General features: G+C 42.8%; 2 protein-coding genes across 2 annotated transcripts in view; one reads left to right on the forward strand and one right to left on the reverse strand.

Moving 5' to 3' along the window:
• CPQ (carboxypeptidase Q) overlaps positions 1-15,425 on the forward strand; it is a 587,881-nt gene extending 572,456 nt beyond the window's left edge. Inside the window, exons 8-9 of the mRNA XM_054498057.2 lie at positions 13,222-13,381; positions 14,604-15,425. Of these exons, the coding sequence (XP_054354032.2) occupies positions 13,222-13,355 (134 nt within the window). The 3' untranslated portion in view covers positions 13,356-13,381; positions 14,604-15,425. The remainder of the gene's footprint in view (positions 1-13,221; positions 13,382-14,603) is intronic.
• Positions 1-17,175, reverse strand: part of TSPYL5 (TSPY like 5) — an 86,034-nt gene that overhangs the window by 37,696 nt on the left and 31,163 nt on the right. The window lies entirely within an intron of this gene.

Raw genomic sequence — 17,175 nt, forward strand, 5'->3', positions numbered from 1 at the left:
ATTTATCAAATGTCTTTTCTGTACCAGGGATTGTGTTATGTGTTGGGAAAGATGTCTTTCCTGCCTTTAAGAACCTCACCAGCTAGTGCAGGGGGTGGGGGGAAAGAGCGAACCAACGTGCAAGCAAACAATTGCAAGCAGAAGGTCAAGTCTGTTCTGATGGAGGTATGCACAGCATCCCACGGCAGCACAGCGGGGAAGCCAATCAGCTCTACCTGAGTGAGAAGACAATTCTCAGGGATACCATCTTAGACAAAGCTGCTCTGCGTCTCATGGAGATACTCAAGGGAGAAGAAGGTGGGAAGGCTTTCTGGAGTGTATTAGTCCGTTTTCAGGCTGCTAATAAAGACATACCTGAGACTGGATAGTTTATAAAGAAAAAGAGGTTTAATGAATTCACAGTTCCATGTGGCTAGGGAGGCCTCACAATCATGGCAGAAGGCAAGAGGCATGTCTTACATGGCAGCAGTCAAGAGAGAATGAGAGCCAACTGAAAGGCGAAACCCCTTATAAAACTATCATATCTCCTGAAACTTATTCACTACCCTGAGAATAGTATGGGGGAAATCACCCCCATGATTCAATTATCTCCCACCAGGTCTTTCCCAGAACATGTGGGAATTATGGGAGCTATAATTCAAAATGAGATTTGGGTGGGGGCACAGCCAAACCATATCATGGAGCTACTCCTGGGCAGTGAGAACCAATCAGATTCCTTCCAACTTCTAGTTATCCATTTAAATCTGATTCCCATCATGTGAGTGCACACAGACCCACAGGAAGGAGAACAAATAAGGAACTGTTTGCAGAATACCAGTCCAGGCCCTCTCCAGGTAGGCAGGAGGTTTATGGGCAGCAACATCACTCCAAATTCCTCTTGAAAGAGTGAGGTTTGGCAGGGGGCACTCTGCCTAGTGCATTTTTCTTCTTCTTCTTCTTCTTTTTTTTTTGTAAATTTGTGTATTTCTGATGAAATTTAATTCTTAGGAGTCTCACTTGCTTACATTCCAAAATGCCATTTTTTGTTCAAGGTATAAGAAGCCTCTATACACCCTTTCTTTCCAAAAATGTTAGATTTTTAAATTCCCAAAGTCCAGAATGTAGTCTCCAGATTTAAGCCTGGAAAATCAGTGAAAGTTTGAGTTACAAGTGCTCTCATCTCTGACTCTCTGGGACTTCCACAGGGCTGGTGGTGACATGGTATAAGGCTGTGCAATGGACAGCGAGCTTGAGCTGGCTGTGACCATCGCATCTAGATTGGAGTTGGGGGCTGGCTTTTGTTGACCAGCTAAAGTTCCATGGAGCTTTAGAAGGGCTGGATAGATCAGAAAATATTTTGATAAGTTTCCTGGAGGAAAGACGAGAGCCAAGGAAACAAAAGAAATAGCTAAAGTGGTCCACATTAGAAACATAAGTGACCAACAAACATATTTAAAAATGCTTATCATCACTAATCAGAGAAATGCAAATCAAAACCACAATGAGATACCATCTCATACCAGTTAGAATGGCTATTACTAGAAAGTCAAAAAACAACAGATGCTGGCAAAGCTATGGAGAAGAAGGAACACTTACACACTGTTGGTGGAAATGTAAACTAGTTCAGTCACTATGGAAAGCAGTTTAGAGATTGCTCAAAAAACTTAAAACAGAGCTACCATTTGATTCAGCAATCACATTTCTGGGTATACATCCCCCCCGAAATGGATAATTCTACCAAAAGACACATGCACTCCTATGTCTATCACCTAGCTATTCACAATAGCAAAGACATGGAATCAACCTAGGTGCCCATCAGTGGTGGATTAGATAAAGAAAATGTAGTACATATATACCATGAAATACTATGCAGCCATAAAAAAGGATGAAATCATGTCCTTTCAGCAACATGGATGGAGGCCATAATCCTAAACTGGAGGCCATAATCCTAAGCTAATTAATGCAGGAGCAGAAAACAAAATACTGCACGTTCTCACTTATAAGTGGGAGCTAAACATTGAGCACACATGGGCACAAACGTGGGAACAATAGACACTGCAGACTATTAGAGATGGGAGAGAGGGAGGGGGGTATGGGTTGAAAAACTACTTATTGAGTACTATGCTCCCTACCTGGGTGCATTATACCTATATAACAAACCTGCACATGTACCCCCTGTATCTAAAATAAAAGCCAACATTAAAAAAAAAGAAAGAAAGAAATGGGCAGAAACCTGGGGGTGGGAGAGTGAAATAAAAAGACAGGAGGGAAGATGGGAACAGAAGAGGTGAGGACCAAGCAACATGAAGGGGCCCAAGGAACTTTTGGAAGCAGAATTGGATGACACTGTGTTTGAGACAGTTTCTGATGCTATGGTATAATTCCTTTCATCTTTCCAAGCCTTCAGTAAGGTCACCTACACACAAAAAATGCCTGTGGGAGAGGTTTGTTTGGGGAAAGTTAGCAACTGAGTTACCTGGTGAATGTGGTGCAAGGTCAAACATAGACTGAAATAAACAGACCTATCGAATCCCTCAGCCTCCTCCTCTGTCCATGTGGCATTTATCTCTTTGCTGCTTGGGCACCGTATTTGGGTGAAACAATGCATAAATTGATTAATTTAGTGGAAGAAGGAGCTCAAAACCCAAGGTGAACGACCACAAGCATGTAATTTACCCCAAAATTCCTGCAACTCTGGAGGAAGTAATTGGAAGTTCCAAAACCTGTAGTTCAAGGGTGCAATAGTTTGAATGTTTTTGTCCCCTCCAAAACTCATGTTGAAACTTAATCCCCAGCGGAACAGTGTTGGGAGGTTGGGCCTTTTGGGAGATGTTTAGGCCATGAAAGCTCTGTCTTTGTGAATGGATTAATCCCACCATAAAAAGGGTTTCCACAATATATCCACATCACGTAATGGGACTAGCTTACCCCCCCACCATACCAAACAAAGACTGCCAGCACTACAACCAACACCTCCATTCGTCAAGCACCAACTGTGTTGTGTACCTGGCACCATTCCAGGAAATATGCAGGTATCCACTACTTTGAGGTAGTTATTCTTACATGAGCACAGGGGTGCTTAGAGAGCAAACATAACCATATATAGAGATCACTCAACAATTCTCATAAACTTACCTTTTGTGTAGTCTGTTCTTTTGATAGCAAAACCTGTTTATTAGTTCTGCCGTCTGTAGCCCGAAGTACGGAAAGAACATAGGTTTTGGAGCCTACCTCTGACACTTGCTGTGTTAATTTGGGCAAATTCCTCAACCTCTCTGAGCCTCAGTTTCCATCACGGATCTAACCCTTTCTTCCTTGCAAGATTAATATGATATATGTAAGGAACCTAACACAGCTGCTGCCATGTAATCAGCACTCAATAAATCATAGCTACCATTTTAAAACGACAGTGGCTGGGGGGTCTTGAGGGAGTTGAGAAAGTGGATTGGCTCTCTTCCACTCTTCCACCAGGTGAGGAACAGTGTTTGTCCCTCCTGAAGGATGCAGAATTCAAGGTACCATGTTGGAAATGGAGACCAGGTCCTTAGCAGATACTAACCCTACTGGTCCCTTGATTTTGGACTTCTCAGCTTCCAGAACTGTGAGAACTGAATTTCTTTTCTTTACAAATTACCCATTTTCAGGAATTCTGTTATAGCAGCAGAAAATGGACTTAGAGAGTTTGAACAATCTCCTTTTACCCCTTAAGGGGCAAAGAGACCCCAGCTAAATCTAGGTCTAGAATTTTATTTTCTCATTTGATCATGTAATAAATAGAAATAATTGTCCTATCTTCCAAAGGAAAAGGCCCAGAGGGTCTTTTATTTCCCCAAGTCTCATACCTGATAAGTAACAAATCCAGAATTTGAATTCAAGTCTTCAGCTGCAATTTCTAAAAATGTTTTGTTTAGAAATTTTTATAGACTTACAGCAAGTTGCAAAAACAGTGCAGAGAGGTCCAGTGAACCCTTTACCCAGCTTCCCCAATTTTGGGGAATTCTTCTGCAATTTAATATTCTTCCCTTCACCCACTGAATTTAGGGATGAAGAGCTGAGCTGCAAAGACGAGTTTTGTGCTACAGCAGCCTTTTTAGGTTTACGGATCATCAGGCCCTGGGTCTCTAGCTGAGAATCAGAAAGTAAACAAAGAGTTCAGCCTAAAGAAGTTCCAAGTCCCAGAGCAGTGGATCTCAACCCTAGCTGCACATAATCATCATCTGGAGAGCTGTTTAAAATACAGGTTCTAATATAATCAATTAGTTCTGGGAATTAGGCTTCCATGTTTTCTGAAGCTCCTTAGGAGTTTCTAACAGGCAGATAGGGTTGAGCTGTGCCATTGGTACTAACAGGCTCCAAAGTGAGCCCACCCTCTCATCAGAGCATGGTGTTAAGCGACAATCCTTCCTAAGATCCCATCGCTGACACCAAGATACCTATAAGAGGATCCTGTGAGTGGAGAGGCTCCTGGGGTAACCTGGCAGGGAAATTTGTCTATTGTGTTTACTGAAAGGCATTGTAGTACTGCCACTCAGAGCTGTGCTTCCCTTTCTGAAACAGTCAAGAAGTTCCAGGCACATCAAAGGAGATTATCATTCCTCTGGCACCGGCTTTGTTTTTCGCTGCCTCTAAAAGAAACAGGTCCACTTATCTCCAGAATGCTTTCCCAGAAAGCTCAGTCCCTGCTGGGTGAGGTCACCGGTCCACAATTTGCGTCCATCACACCTTGTAGGAAGTGAGGAGAAATTGGCTTGCTTTGTTTTCCAGCACTGGGGAAACAGATTTCTTCTTAAGCTTCACGCAATAAATTGTATTAAATCCTTTCAGCAGGGTTTCCATGGCTATGTGAAAGGAAAATCATACAGTAATTGCTTTAAATAATACAGCAAGGCAAGCTGGAGAGTACATCTTAATTTTTGTCATCTGTGCTGTGTTCCTGTTTGTATGGAAATATTCCCGAGGCAGAGGAAAGGTTTCTGCATTCACTGGGAGTTGCTTGGTGAATGTAATACAAGGTCAAATACAAACCAAAATAAACAGACTTACTGAATCCCTCAGCTTCCTCCTGTCCATGTGAGCCCCAGGGCTTGTTTGCTTACTTTAAGTGGGAATTAGGATGGCATTTATCTCTTTGCTGCTTGGGCACTAAAACTGAGCCTTCGACTGCATAAGCCTGATTCCTGCTTCTTCCTCAGTCCTCCATAAGGAGACAGAGTTAGATGTCTTCTCTAGACAAAGGCGATGCCTGAGAGGAACCTTGAGTATAATTTGTCCCCCAGCTGCCTGGTACCTGGGGAATTCTGCAGGGTTAGGTCTTTCCACCAGTGTTAGTACAGTCATTCACAACCAAACATCATGTGTAACAGTCAAGGTCCTGTAATCCCAGCACTTTGGGAGGCTAAGGCGGGCAGATCACCTGAGGTCGGGAGTTCGAGACCAGCCTGACCAACCTGGAGAAACCCCATCTCTAGTAAAAATACAAAATTAGCCAGGTGTGGTGGCGCATGCCTGTAATCCCAGCTACTCGGAAGGCTGAGGCAGGAGAATTGCTTGAATCCGGGAGGCGGAGGTTACAGTGAGCTGAGATCGTGCCATTGCACTCCAGCCTGGGCCACAAGAGTAAAACTCCGTCTCAAAAAAACAAAAATGAAAAAGAGTCAGGGTCTTCATAATGGACTGTCCAAGATTCTGAGCCCCAACAACCAGGCTGTTGCAAACTGCCTACCCTCTCTGAGATTTCATTTCTTCATCAGTAAAATGAGGACGGTGAAACCTATACACCCAGAGATTCTGGCTCTCAAATCAGGTAAAGGATATAAAGTGCTTATCCTAGTATCTGACAAAGCATCAGGGCTCAATAAATAGTAATAGTGTTTTGTTACCATTATCATTTTTAGTATTTGGTTGTAGAAGAGACTGCCTCTCTCATAATAAGGTGAACCAGAGGGTTGTTTCCTGCCTGGGTGGTGTCCAGATTAAATTCAACAACTACTACTGAGCCCCTTCCAGATGTCATAGAGCTGGCTAGTGCTGGGAAATTGGCAAAGGTCTGCTTCCTGCCCTGAAGGAGCTCTCAGTCTAGAACTAGGACCCTCACCAACTGATGTTGATGAACATTACACTCAGATTGTACTTGTCCATGGCTGGCCCATGTTGTGCGATTACTCCGGGGAGAAAGCAGTTCCTAACTTAGTCCTAAACAATCAGTTGGGTAAGGAAATAGAGAGCTCTCTATACTGTCACTGACAGAAAATGTCATGTTGGGTCCCAATCCTCTGTAGGCAATTCAGCTTCTAAATCGGGATACAAGTAAATTCCCTCAGCCAAGCCCCAAAGAGAGTCAGGGCAGACTGCACCCCAGGGCCTAGTCCTTTGACCACAATGATGCTGATGAGAACCTCATGTGGCCGGGAATGGGGAGGTGGAGGAAAGAGAAGATAGGAGTCGAGGAGGCAGAGCCTCACCAAGCAAGTATGAGATCACTTGGCAGACAAACCAACATTGGAAGGAAAAGGACATTGGCTCTAGTCACAGTCTGCCATTTTGAACTCTGGAAGTTTATTTTAGCTTTTTTTTTTTTTTTTAACGTTTTACAGCATGGACAATAAAAAGTAAGAGAACGCATTAAGAAGATTCGCCCACACAGAAGTCATCTATGGAGCCAAAACCAAGACATAGTTGAGATGCTTTGCTTTAATCTGTGCCTGTGAGAGACACTTGCTCTCTATAGGCCCCATGGGAGTTGGGGAACAGACTCAACAGATTCCAGGGCTGCCTCAGAGTGCGCCAGTCTATGGCCCCTAGAGGCCAGTGTGGCCCTGTCCTTCGGTGCCTCTGGTTGGTGGCTTCTGCCTATAGCTCACTAGGTCAATCCCAAGCCTGTCCCCTTTTCCAGACGCAGCTCATGCCTCACTCGCTTCCCTGTTTAGAACTTTATCCCAAGGTGGAGTAGGTTGATGCCAGAGTTGGAGCCCCTTCTCTGCACTCCCATGTCGCCCTCTACTGTGGTACTTACCCCCTAGCCATACTTCCTGTTTACCTGTCTGTCTCCCCTGCTGGTTCATGAGCCCCTCATGATCACAGGGGAGGAACCGTCTCTTATGTGTCGTGAGTCCCCAGAGCATAGCACAGGGCCTGGTGCATAGAGGAATGCAATAAATGGTTGTTGAATGAATGAATGCCATATAAATAAATGAATGGGTGACAAAGCTCACTGAGCACATCAGTATGGTGATGTGCTGAACATCAAGACATTCCTTTAAACCTCTCGGCTGGGGTCCAGACTCTTTAAGTTTGCCCTCATCCCATGTGGAATTCCAGCACCCACTCACCCATCCACATGCACATACAGTGGACAGCAGCAGCATCCTAGGCCTCCAGGGGACTTCAGAGCCCCTGATCCTTCTCTCTAGGCTAGTGCCTCTGGTCTCACTGTAACAAGGACTGGGTCTGCTCAACTGCTCACTATGACCTTAGTGAGCTAGGCCTGCTCGGTGCATGTGGAGGTGGTAAGTGCCATCTATGGAACCATAACAGCCCCATTTTAAAAGGCCAAGTGTTTCTATTTCTTTTGAGCCCAGGATTTTTTCAGAACATTTCCCCCATGAATCAAAATCCCCTATAGTCCATTATAGAAAAATGGACAGCAAATACAAAGATGCTAATGACCTAACCTTACTCTCAGGTCCTTAGTAAAAAGACCAGATTCTTAAATTAATTCTTCCCACATGGCCACAAGCATCTCACCTACCTTTCAACAAAAGCAGATGACTCACACTGATTTACTAACCATATTAACTACCTACTGACCCACTTTCTCTCTGTCACTATATTGTCACTTTTCATACATTCTCTCTTTTAATTCCCATAACAAACCCATTAGGTGGGTTCTGTTTTGATTCCCATTTTATAGATGAGGAAAATGAAGCTCAGATATTTTAGGTGACTTGCCCACAATCACATAGTTGATAAATGATGAACTTGAGATTTGAAACCATGACTGTTGACCTCTAAGATTTAACCTTATCTGGTTATCTCCTGTTACATAACAAACCATCATCAAAATTTAATGGCTTAAAACAATTTACCATGATCTCTCATGGTTCTGTGGATTGACTAGGTGAGGTGGGGAGTTTTCACCTATAGTCTCTCACGCAGATGCAGTCAGATGGCAGCTGGGGCTGCAGTCATCTGAAAGCTGAACTGGGCTGGTTGTCCAAGATAACAACTCATCTGGCCACCAGTCAATGTTTGCTGAGGACTGGGAGTTCTTCTGGGGCTACTGATTGAGCATCTATATGTAGTCTGTGTGGTTTGGGCTTCTCACAGAATTTAGAATCCAGAGAATAGTGGGATTCTAAAAAGGAGTATTCGAAGAGAAAACTTTTCAAGAGATCCAGGCAGGAACTGCTAGGCTTCTAATGCCCTAATCTCACAAGTCCCAAACTTCAATCCTGTGTACTCTGTTGATCAAGCAATTCCCCAGGGCCAGCTTGGATTCAAGAGGAGGGAGATAAGACAATAACTCTTAATAGAAAGAGGGTCAAAGAATTTGCAGTCATCTTTGTCACAGTCTGCTCTCTGATTGCATATTATTTACATTCCTCCCACATGGTAAATACACGTGTCTCCTCCTAAGACCCAAAAGTCTCATCCCATTATGGCATCCACTCAAGCTTGAGGTCCAGGATTTTATCATCTAAGTCAGATCTTGATGCAGATGAGCCTCCTTGGGGTGCAGTTCCCTGAGTATAGCTCTGTCAATCTGAAGACCTGTTAGATGAAGAGACAAGTTATCTGTCCCACACACATAAATACAGTGGTGATACAGAGACAGGATAACTTCACTAAAGCTTTCATTCAAAAGGGAAAGAAATGGGAGGCACATCATAGTCACTGATCTGTAGCAATTTTAAACTGCTGCCAGGTGCATGTTACCAGATCCTTGATTAGTGAGTTCCCCGTTGTGCCTCCCTGGGAATGATTGTAGCTCTTGGCTCCCCACTCCTACTGGGATTTTGATTCTGCTCTCTGAATCATTCTTCCTTTTCCATAAGAAATGGCCATGTTTGCAGCTTAGTAGCCTTCTTGTCCTACTTCCTACCCATATAAGGCTCTCTACAGTTTGAACGGTCTCTTTCCTATTTAGTTCAGGCTGATGGTGCTTTCGCATGTACAATTCTCTTAAATTTTTTGTAAGTTTCCTAAAGAGTCTTTCAGGTTCACTCCATTAGTCAAAATACATACCTACAAATCTCTTTAAGGTATGCCACTTTCTGCCTTGGGCTGACAGTTAGGTGCTATGGAACAATGCCCTTCAGAATCCTTCAAAGTCTGTGAAGTAGACTTTCACCTCTCCGTGTGGCCTGGGCTTCTTACAGTATGTCACCTTAAAGGTTTCTAAAATCTTAGCAAGCGTCTTAGAGCCATATCTCTGAGATGATCATTACCTTATATCATGTCTTACTTTGAGAACTTTTTTTCCAACTGAAGAGGTTTGGAATGGAAAACAGCTTTATTTCTAAATCCAGCAAGTCTGGCTTCTTATATTCCATCTAAGTTTTGCTTGAAACTGAACAGTTCATTATGGAAGAGGGGAGTTCACTTCCCTATATTCATACTTTACCATAATTGCCTAAGAGAAACCATTAGGCATGTTTAGCATTCTGCCTGGAAGTCTCCTTAGCCAAATCTGCCATTTCCTAGATATATTTTCTGTTTTTCACATTACCAAAAGCAATAGTATACCAAATTATCCATCATTACAAAACAAAGGATGCCTTTTTCCAGCTTCCAATAACAATGTCCTCATTTTCCCCCTAGTTCTCATTAATAGTTTCCTCAGGGACCTCACAGCTTCTTCCTGCTGCTTGGTCCCCCAAGCCAATGTCCCGCATTTTAAGTTTTCATTATGGCAGCACTCCAGGTACCAAATTCTGTTCTAAGTATCCACAGTTCCATAGAATGCCACCCAAAACATAATTGTTTAAAACTGCAATTTATTATTTATCATGGTTTTATGAGTTGACTTTGTTCAGCTGGGTGATTCTTATCTAGGCTTTCTCTTACAGTTGCAGTCAGATGTTAGCTGGGGCTACTCTCAGCTGAAGGCTTGATTGGGATCCATGTCTACATGGCACACTCAGATAGCTGGCAGCTGATACTGGCTGTGGGAGGGAAGCTCAGTTGGAGCACCTACTTATGGCCTCTCCATGTGGCCTGGGCTTCTTACAGTATGCCACCTGGTTCCAAGACGGACCACTCTGAGAGTGAATGTTCCAGAAGACCCAGGCAGAAACTACAACACTTCCTCTGACCTAACCACAGAAGTTCCAGAATATCATTTTCACTGTATTTTATTAGTCAAGCAAGTCACTATGGCCAGCTTAGATTCAAAAAGGGAGGAATTAAGGAAAGGAGAAGACATAGAGACTTGCCTCTCATTAAGAATCCATCTCTTAATGAGAAGCAAGTCTGTGTCCTCTCCTTTCATACTATTCTATACAAATTATGGGTCAGCTCTGCATATCTGGTAACTCATTCCTTTAAATATTGATGCTGATCCTGCTCCCAAGGCCATCTTGTCTCTTACCTTAAAAAAATACACATATCCTACAAATATATAGACTCAATTTGACATTCTTCTGAGCTTTATATTTGTAAAATATGTTAACTTTTAGTAACTTTAGGACATATGAAAGCTAAAATTGACAATGGCTCTGTCAAACAGCCATCCACAGAGAACCTAGATCAAGAATATTGCCTCTCAATCCCCAGAGCTCTCTCACTCCACTTGAGGGGGCCCCACGGGGCCAGGTACTGAGGGGACTCCCCTCTCTGTATCCCACCCATCACTAGCTTCCCCCTGTGCCCTGGGGGGGCCCTAAACTGCGCACTGGCTCATTCTCACAAATATGGGGGAGTGGAAAGGGAGGGGGTCATAGCTGTTTTGTTTAACTGGAACTAGAACAGGGATCATGTCCTATTTTAGGACAGAAAGGGGGAAGGATATCAGGATCTCACTTATGCACTGGCCACCACCACTGTCACTCATCACTTTGAGTTTATGTCCCTCAAGAGTTTGTATAAATTCAGGTCACTGCTGCAGCTACACAGCCATCCAGTGTCATAGAAAAGCAATTCATGGATGACTGATCTCTCCATTCAGAAGGAAGCAGTCTTCACGTACAATGATGAGAAACTGTTATTTTATAATCTTTTCATTAAAAGCTTGGCTGAAAACCAAAACAAAAAAAAAGAAATATTGCCTCTCTTTAGGCAATTTATTCATGAGCAATTAGCTGCCTGAAACAAAGAAGAAAACACCCGGATCAAACATGCTTATAAACTTCAATTAATTACCACTGCTAAGTGGCAGACCAAAGTGTAAGTCTATGTCCAATTACGCACCTTACGGGCCATTGCTTTTGTTGGTGTAATAAGACTTCAGCCCCCTTTTGCTATCTTCATCCTTCAGAATGGCTATCTGATGTGGGTGAAAGTGAGTGGTCATTCTCCACTTGTGCTTCCTCTACCTCTGTCAACAAGCATGACAAGGGGAGGAGGCTGTTAGGGAAGAGGGGAGGAGGAATGGAATGCAGTAAGGGCCTCTGAGATTTTATAACTATGACAAAGAATATACGCTCTCCTGCTCAAATGACCATTTGGCAGTATCTCTCACCTTGCTGAGAGCCAGTATAGCTTGGAGAGAATGGGCACAAGCTCTGGAGTCAGGGAGCTCGTATCTGGTTCCTGGCCCTTCCATTTAATGTGCAACAATGGACAAGTTATTAACCCTCTTCGTGCCTTATTTCCTCAGTTCTCAATACTCGTCCTGCTTCTCCTGTTAGTCGCATGTAATTACCTGATCACTCCCTCCTTTTGAAAACACCCAGAGTGACTGAAGGGTCAGGGAGAGCTGACTTAACACTGGGCAATCAGGTGAGCACATCTGAGGAGGTGGCATTTAACCTGAGCCTTGAATGACAAGAAGAACCCAGCAGGCTTGTAACAGTCATGGCAGGTGTATTAGTTTCCTGCAGCTGCTATAACAAATTACCACAAATTGGGCAGCTTAAAACAACAGAAATGTATTCTCTCGTAGATCTGGAAGCCAGAAATCTGAAATCAAGGTGACAAGGCTGCCCTCCCTCCAAAGGCTCCAGGGGAGAATCTGTTCCTTGCCTCTTCTGGTGGCTCAGAAATTCTTTGACTGTGACCACATCTCTCCAGTCTCTACCTCTGTGGTCACATTGCCTCCTCCTCTTCGCTGTGTGTCTTCTTCTCTGTGTGTCTGTCCTACAAGGATGCTTGTGATTGCATTTAGAGCTACCTGAATAATGCAGGATAAGTGCCTCTTGTCAAGATTCTTATTTTAATCACATATTTTTGCTATGTAGGGTAATAGTCACAGGTTCCAGGGATTTGTAGGTGGACATATATTTTGGGGGCCACCATTCAACCTGCTGCAGTGTGGTCAAAAAATAAAAAGAAAATCAGACTGGATGGGGCCTTTTCAGTCTAGTAAGGGGTTTAGTATTACTAGCAATGAGAAGCCATTAGAGATCTCAGGCAGAGTTTACACTGAGATGTGTGTGTGTGTGTTTGTGTTTGTGTGTGTGGTTTTTTTTTTTTAGAGGCAGTATCTTGCTCTGTAACCCAGGCTGGAGTGCAGTGGTGCAATCCTAGCTCACTGTAACCTTGAACCCCTGGGTTCAAGCAATCCTCCTGTACCTGGAACTACAAGCACACACCACTGATAGCTAATTTTTACATTTTTAATAGAGTCGGGGTCTTGATATGTTGTCCAGGCTGGTCTCAAACTGCTGACCTCAAGTGATCCTCCTGCCTTGGTGTCTCAAAGTCCTGGGATTACAGGCGTGAACCACTGTGCCCAGCCTATACTGAGATATGTCTTATGATGATCACTGATCACTCTTGCTGCTTTGTGAAGAATGGATTTGGAGGGAGAGTAGAAGTAGAAAGACCAGTTCAGAGGCCATTGCCAATCTGAAAACTTGAGTAGGGGGCAGATCTGATATTATCCATGTAGATTACAGGCAAATAATCCTTCATCAAAGCCTGTAACACAATACTGCTCATAAGAACAATTTTTTTGTTAAGGCAACTTCTCATTCTAAATCCTACAAAATAGGACTATGTCCTGGCCCCACTTTATTTTACCTTTAACCCAAATAATTTACTTCTGCTATTAACTAAAATGAACTCATGCTCTGTTTTCCACAGCATTTGGGGACTTCCTCCATTATACCGATGACATGGTTTTAGAGTCAGGAACTCAGAGCAGCCTTGAGAAGAAACTAAAACATTTGGTAACAACAATCAGAAAGAACAATCTCAGGTCAGCCATACAAAAGTGAAAATATTTGCAGTGGGGAGCAAGTGGGTAAGTAATAGACTGAATACTTCCTGTCTTAGGCTGATCAGGTGCCATAACAAAGTACTGTAGATTGGGTGACTTATCAACAACATAAATGTATTTTTTACAGTTTTAGAGGCTGGAGGTCTGAGATAGATCAGGGTGTCAACACGGTTGGGCTCTGATGAGGGCCCTCTTCTGGGTTGCAGATGGCTGTCTTCTTTTTGTATTCTCACATGGAGGAAAGACAGCAAGCTACTTCCCTGGACTCTTCTTATAAGGGCATTAATCTCATTCCTGAGGGCTCCATCCTCAAGACTTAATTACCTCCCAAAGGTTCCACCTCCTAATATAATCGTATTGGGATTAGGGGTTTCAATATATGAATTTTGGGGGAACACAAATAGTCAGTCCATTGCACCCCGGCCATGCCCCACAGGCCTTTCTTTCATGACATGAAGGTTTCCTTACAACCAACTCAGTTGATGGGTCCATTAGCTTACGGATTTGTTCAGAAATAGACTTTCTGCAGAGATGAGACTAAGCATTTTTGTGATTAAAAAGAAGCAGTGCTTTTATTAATGTTGCTTTTCAGGCCACAGTTGTCTCTTTCATGCATAGAGCAGAGATCTCTGAGGTCTTAACCAAATACATGTGTCTCGTGTGATTAAACTAGCCATTGAAATAGAACATTGGTTCTATTTCAAAAACAGATGTTGGCTCTACCAGCAGTTATCCCTGCAGCCACCCTCTGGTTTTGCCTTGCCTCACAGGGAAAGGGAAGAGAGGACCAACATTTATTGCCACCCAGTTTGAGAGTTCTCATTTTGTGGCAGAGACTTCTGATTGTCCTTCAGCGTTCACCTTTCCTCCCCGTGCCCCTTCACCCTTGATTAGTAATAGGATCCTTGATTGTTAACTAGTTAGTGTTGCCACATAAAATACAGGACATCCAGTTAAATTTGAATCCCAAATGAACAATGAAAAAAAGAGTATGTTTCAAATATTGCATGAGACATACTTATGCTCAAAAAATTATTCATTGTTTATCTTAAAATTCTGATTTAACTGGGTGTCTCATACTTAACTGGGTTGTACTGAACAAAGATGATGTTTCTCACCTTTCTCTGAGGCTAAGTGAGACCTTGTGACAAAATTCTGGCCAAAGGGATGTAAATAAAAGTGTTCTTAAAAGAAAATAACGTGCCCTCTCTCTTTCTTCTTCCTGCCTGTGTGCTGGGATGTGAAGGTAATCCGGGAACTCCAGCAGCCATTTTGGACCACGAAGTGATCTTGGGAATGGAAGCCATTCGTGATACAACAACAAGCTAGAAGGAGTCTGGTCCCTGGTCTAGAAGATGAGTGAAAAATAAACTTCTACCTTATTGAAGTCACTGTTATTTTGTTTTTTTCTGCTACTTGCAGCTGAAGCTAATAGCACCTACTACACTATGTTTTCTAATTCTCAGTTAACCTTGAAAGGCACATTATTCACATTTTGGCAAATAGAATCCTGAGGCTGAGAGAAGTAACTTGGCCAAGGTGGTCATATAGTAATCGTTGAGCCAGATTTTGAAACCCAGTCTATGCGAATGGTATCCTGGGCTCTTATTTTTCTACAATACATCCCTTCTCTGGGTAATAATTTTTACCAAATTCCTAAGGTTTTGTAGTATAATATTAAATTTGCTTCTGCATGTCTGCTATCTAAAGCATTTAGCTTTCTCCCTCACCAAAAATACAGAACGAGACATTTCTGCTGTCAATGTTATAGGATCTAAAACTCCATCCCTAGATCTGATATTTGAGAGATCTGCACCAAACAACACATTATTTATTTACTTGTTTCCTTTGGGGTTGCTAAAGAAATGTTTCTAGTCTGTATTACAATAGTTCCCTGCAAAAATGTCTTGAGTTATGATTCAATATGAAGTGCTCGCTTTTATAGAGAAGCAGTATTAAAAGGTCTATTTGTCTATATCTTTTGAAACTTACTGGGTTGTTTGTTGTTCCTTGTAAAATAGAATTTTCATGCAATAAATTTCACACTGAATTTAATGCCAGAAAAAAATGTTTTCAATATCTATTCAGGCATAATTCTATGTCTGTTTGTTTGTTTTTATTTTTGTCAAATATCAAGAGAATAGGAGAGCTTAACAGTTACTTTTTTGCTTTGGTTTCTAGGAATCTTGGAGTTAAATCTCGTGTTTATTTGTGGTCATTCAATCATTCCAGATACTAAAATATTTATTTCTGATTTTTTCTTTTTTAAAATCCATTTTTTCTTTTTCTCCAACAGTTTTTTTCTTTTTCTTGTCTCTATGTTTCCATTTTAGGATACATTTTTATTATTATTGACTACCTCAAATCTGCCTTCATTTATTTCACAAATGCTTATTCATTGCCTCCTTTGCATACCATACTTGCCTGAAAGAAGGTAAGCTGCAAGCTATAAATTCCTAACTGAGCCTTTGCTTGTAACTCATGAATACTATTTTCTTTTGAAATGGCCCTACAAATCTCTACCAAATAACTTATTCCAGAATTAGATGAAGATCAACAGTAAACCCAGTATTTTCCAAAATTTACATTCTTTCCTTTGTTTTAAAAACCAAAATATTAGCCCCACCATTCCAGCCTTCTGACAGAAAGCATATAGCAGTCACAAATTTCAGGTAACATTAATAGGACCAAACCTAGAGAAAACTGTGGAGGGAGTAGCGTTTTGACAGCAGCATTTCTGCTGCCATCTCTTTTGAAATTGGGGCTTTGCTCTGGGTTCCCAAACACTGAGTAATTCTGGGCCCTCTTTTCACCCACTTCTAGCTACCAACCCTCTTCTCAAAGGACACCACAGACATCATTATAGCTTTGTGTGGATGTCACTCTTTTCTCCCCCAGGGGGAATGGCATCTTCGCCCTTATAGCAAATTAGGAAATGAAGGGCTTCATCCCCATTAGAGGAAATGTATACGCTGTTGAATAGGTTTTAAGAAGCAGGAGGGGCCAGGCGCAGTGGCTCACACCTGTAATCCCAGCACTTTGGGAGGCTGAGATGGGCAGATCACAAGGTCAAGAGATCGAGACCATCCTGGCCAACATGGCGAAACCCCATCTCTACTAAAAATACAAAAAATTAGCCTGGCATGGTGGCAGGTGCCTGTAGTCTCAGCTACTCGGGAGGCTGAGGTAGGAGAATTGCTTGAACCCAGGAGGCAGAGGTTGCAGTGAGCTGAGATCGCACCATTGCACTCCAGCCTGAGCTACACAGTGAGACTTCATCTCAAACAAAAAACAAAAAAAAGAATGGGGAGGGAGGGTGAAAAGCAAGACCTGAGGGCCTTGGAGACAGTAAGAAGCTGGGGCCTTCCTGGTGTCTCTGAAGTGGCCGTGCAGTCAGCATCCATATGCCTGCTTGTCCTGCCCAGCAAAGCACCTGGCAGGTGCATGTCTCCATGGTGATGCAGCCCGTTCTGTCAAATATTACTGAGCTTTCAAAGGGTGGAAAAAACAGCCAAGCAGAAAATCTGAGCCTTTCTGCTAGACCAGGGAGGCTGAATTGGAATTTTGATTTTCTTGCTGCCCCCCTACCCCGACTGTTAGAAACAGTTGACCCCATCATCTAGGATAGCCTGAGCTTTCTGCTCTTTCAAGCTGAAAAGAGAGACCAGCAATGGCCCATATTCCTAAAGAATCTGTTTGGCTCCTCCATGACATTCCCCTCTGTCACACGTGGGGTTTCCCCCTCTGCCCACAGTCTGTTCTTGGAGGAGGCTCCTGATCCAGTCCTCTCCGGCCTCACAGAAGGAAATCATGTGCAG

The sequence above is a fragment of the Pongo pygmaeus genome, chromosome 7, assembly GCF_028885625.2.
Source record: "Pongo pygmaeus isolate AG05252 chromosome 7, NHGRI_mPonPyg2-v2.0_pri, whole genome shotgun sequence".
NCBI classification, from domain to species: Eukaryota; Metazoa; Chordata; class Mammalia; order Primates; family Hominidae; genus Pongo; species Pongo pygmaeus.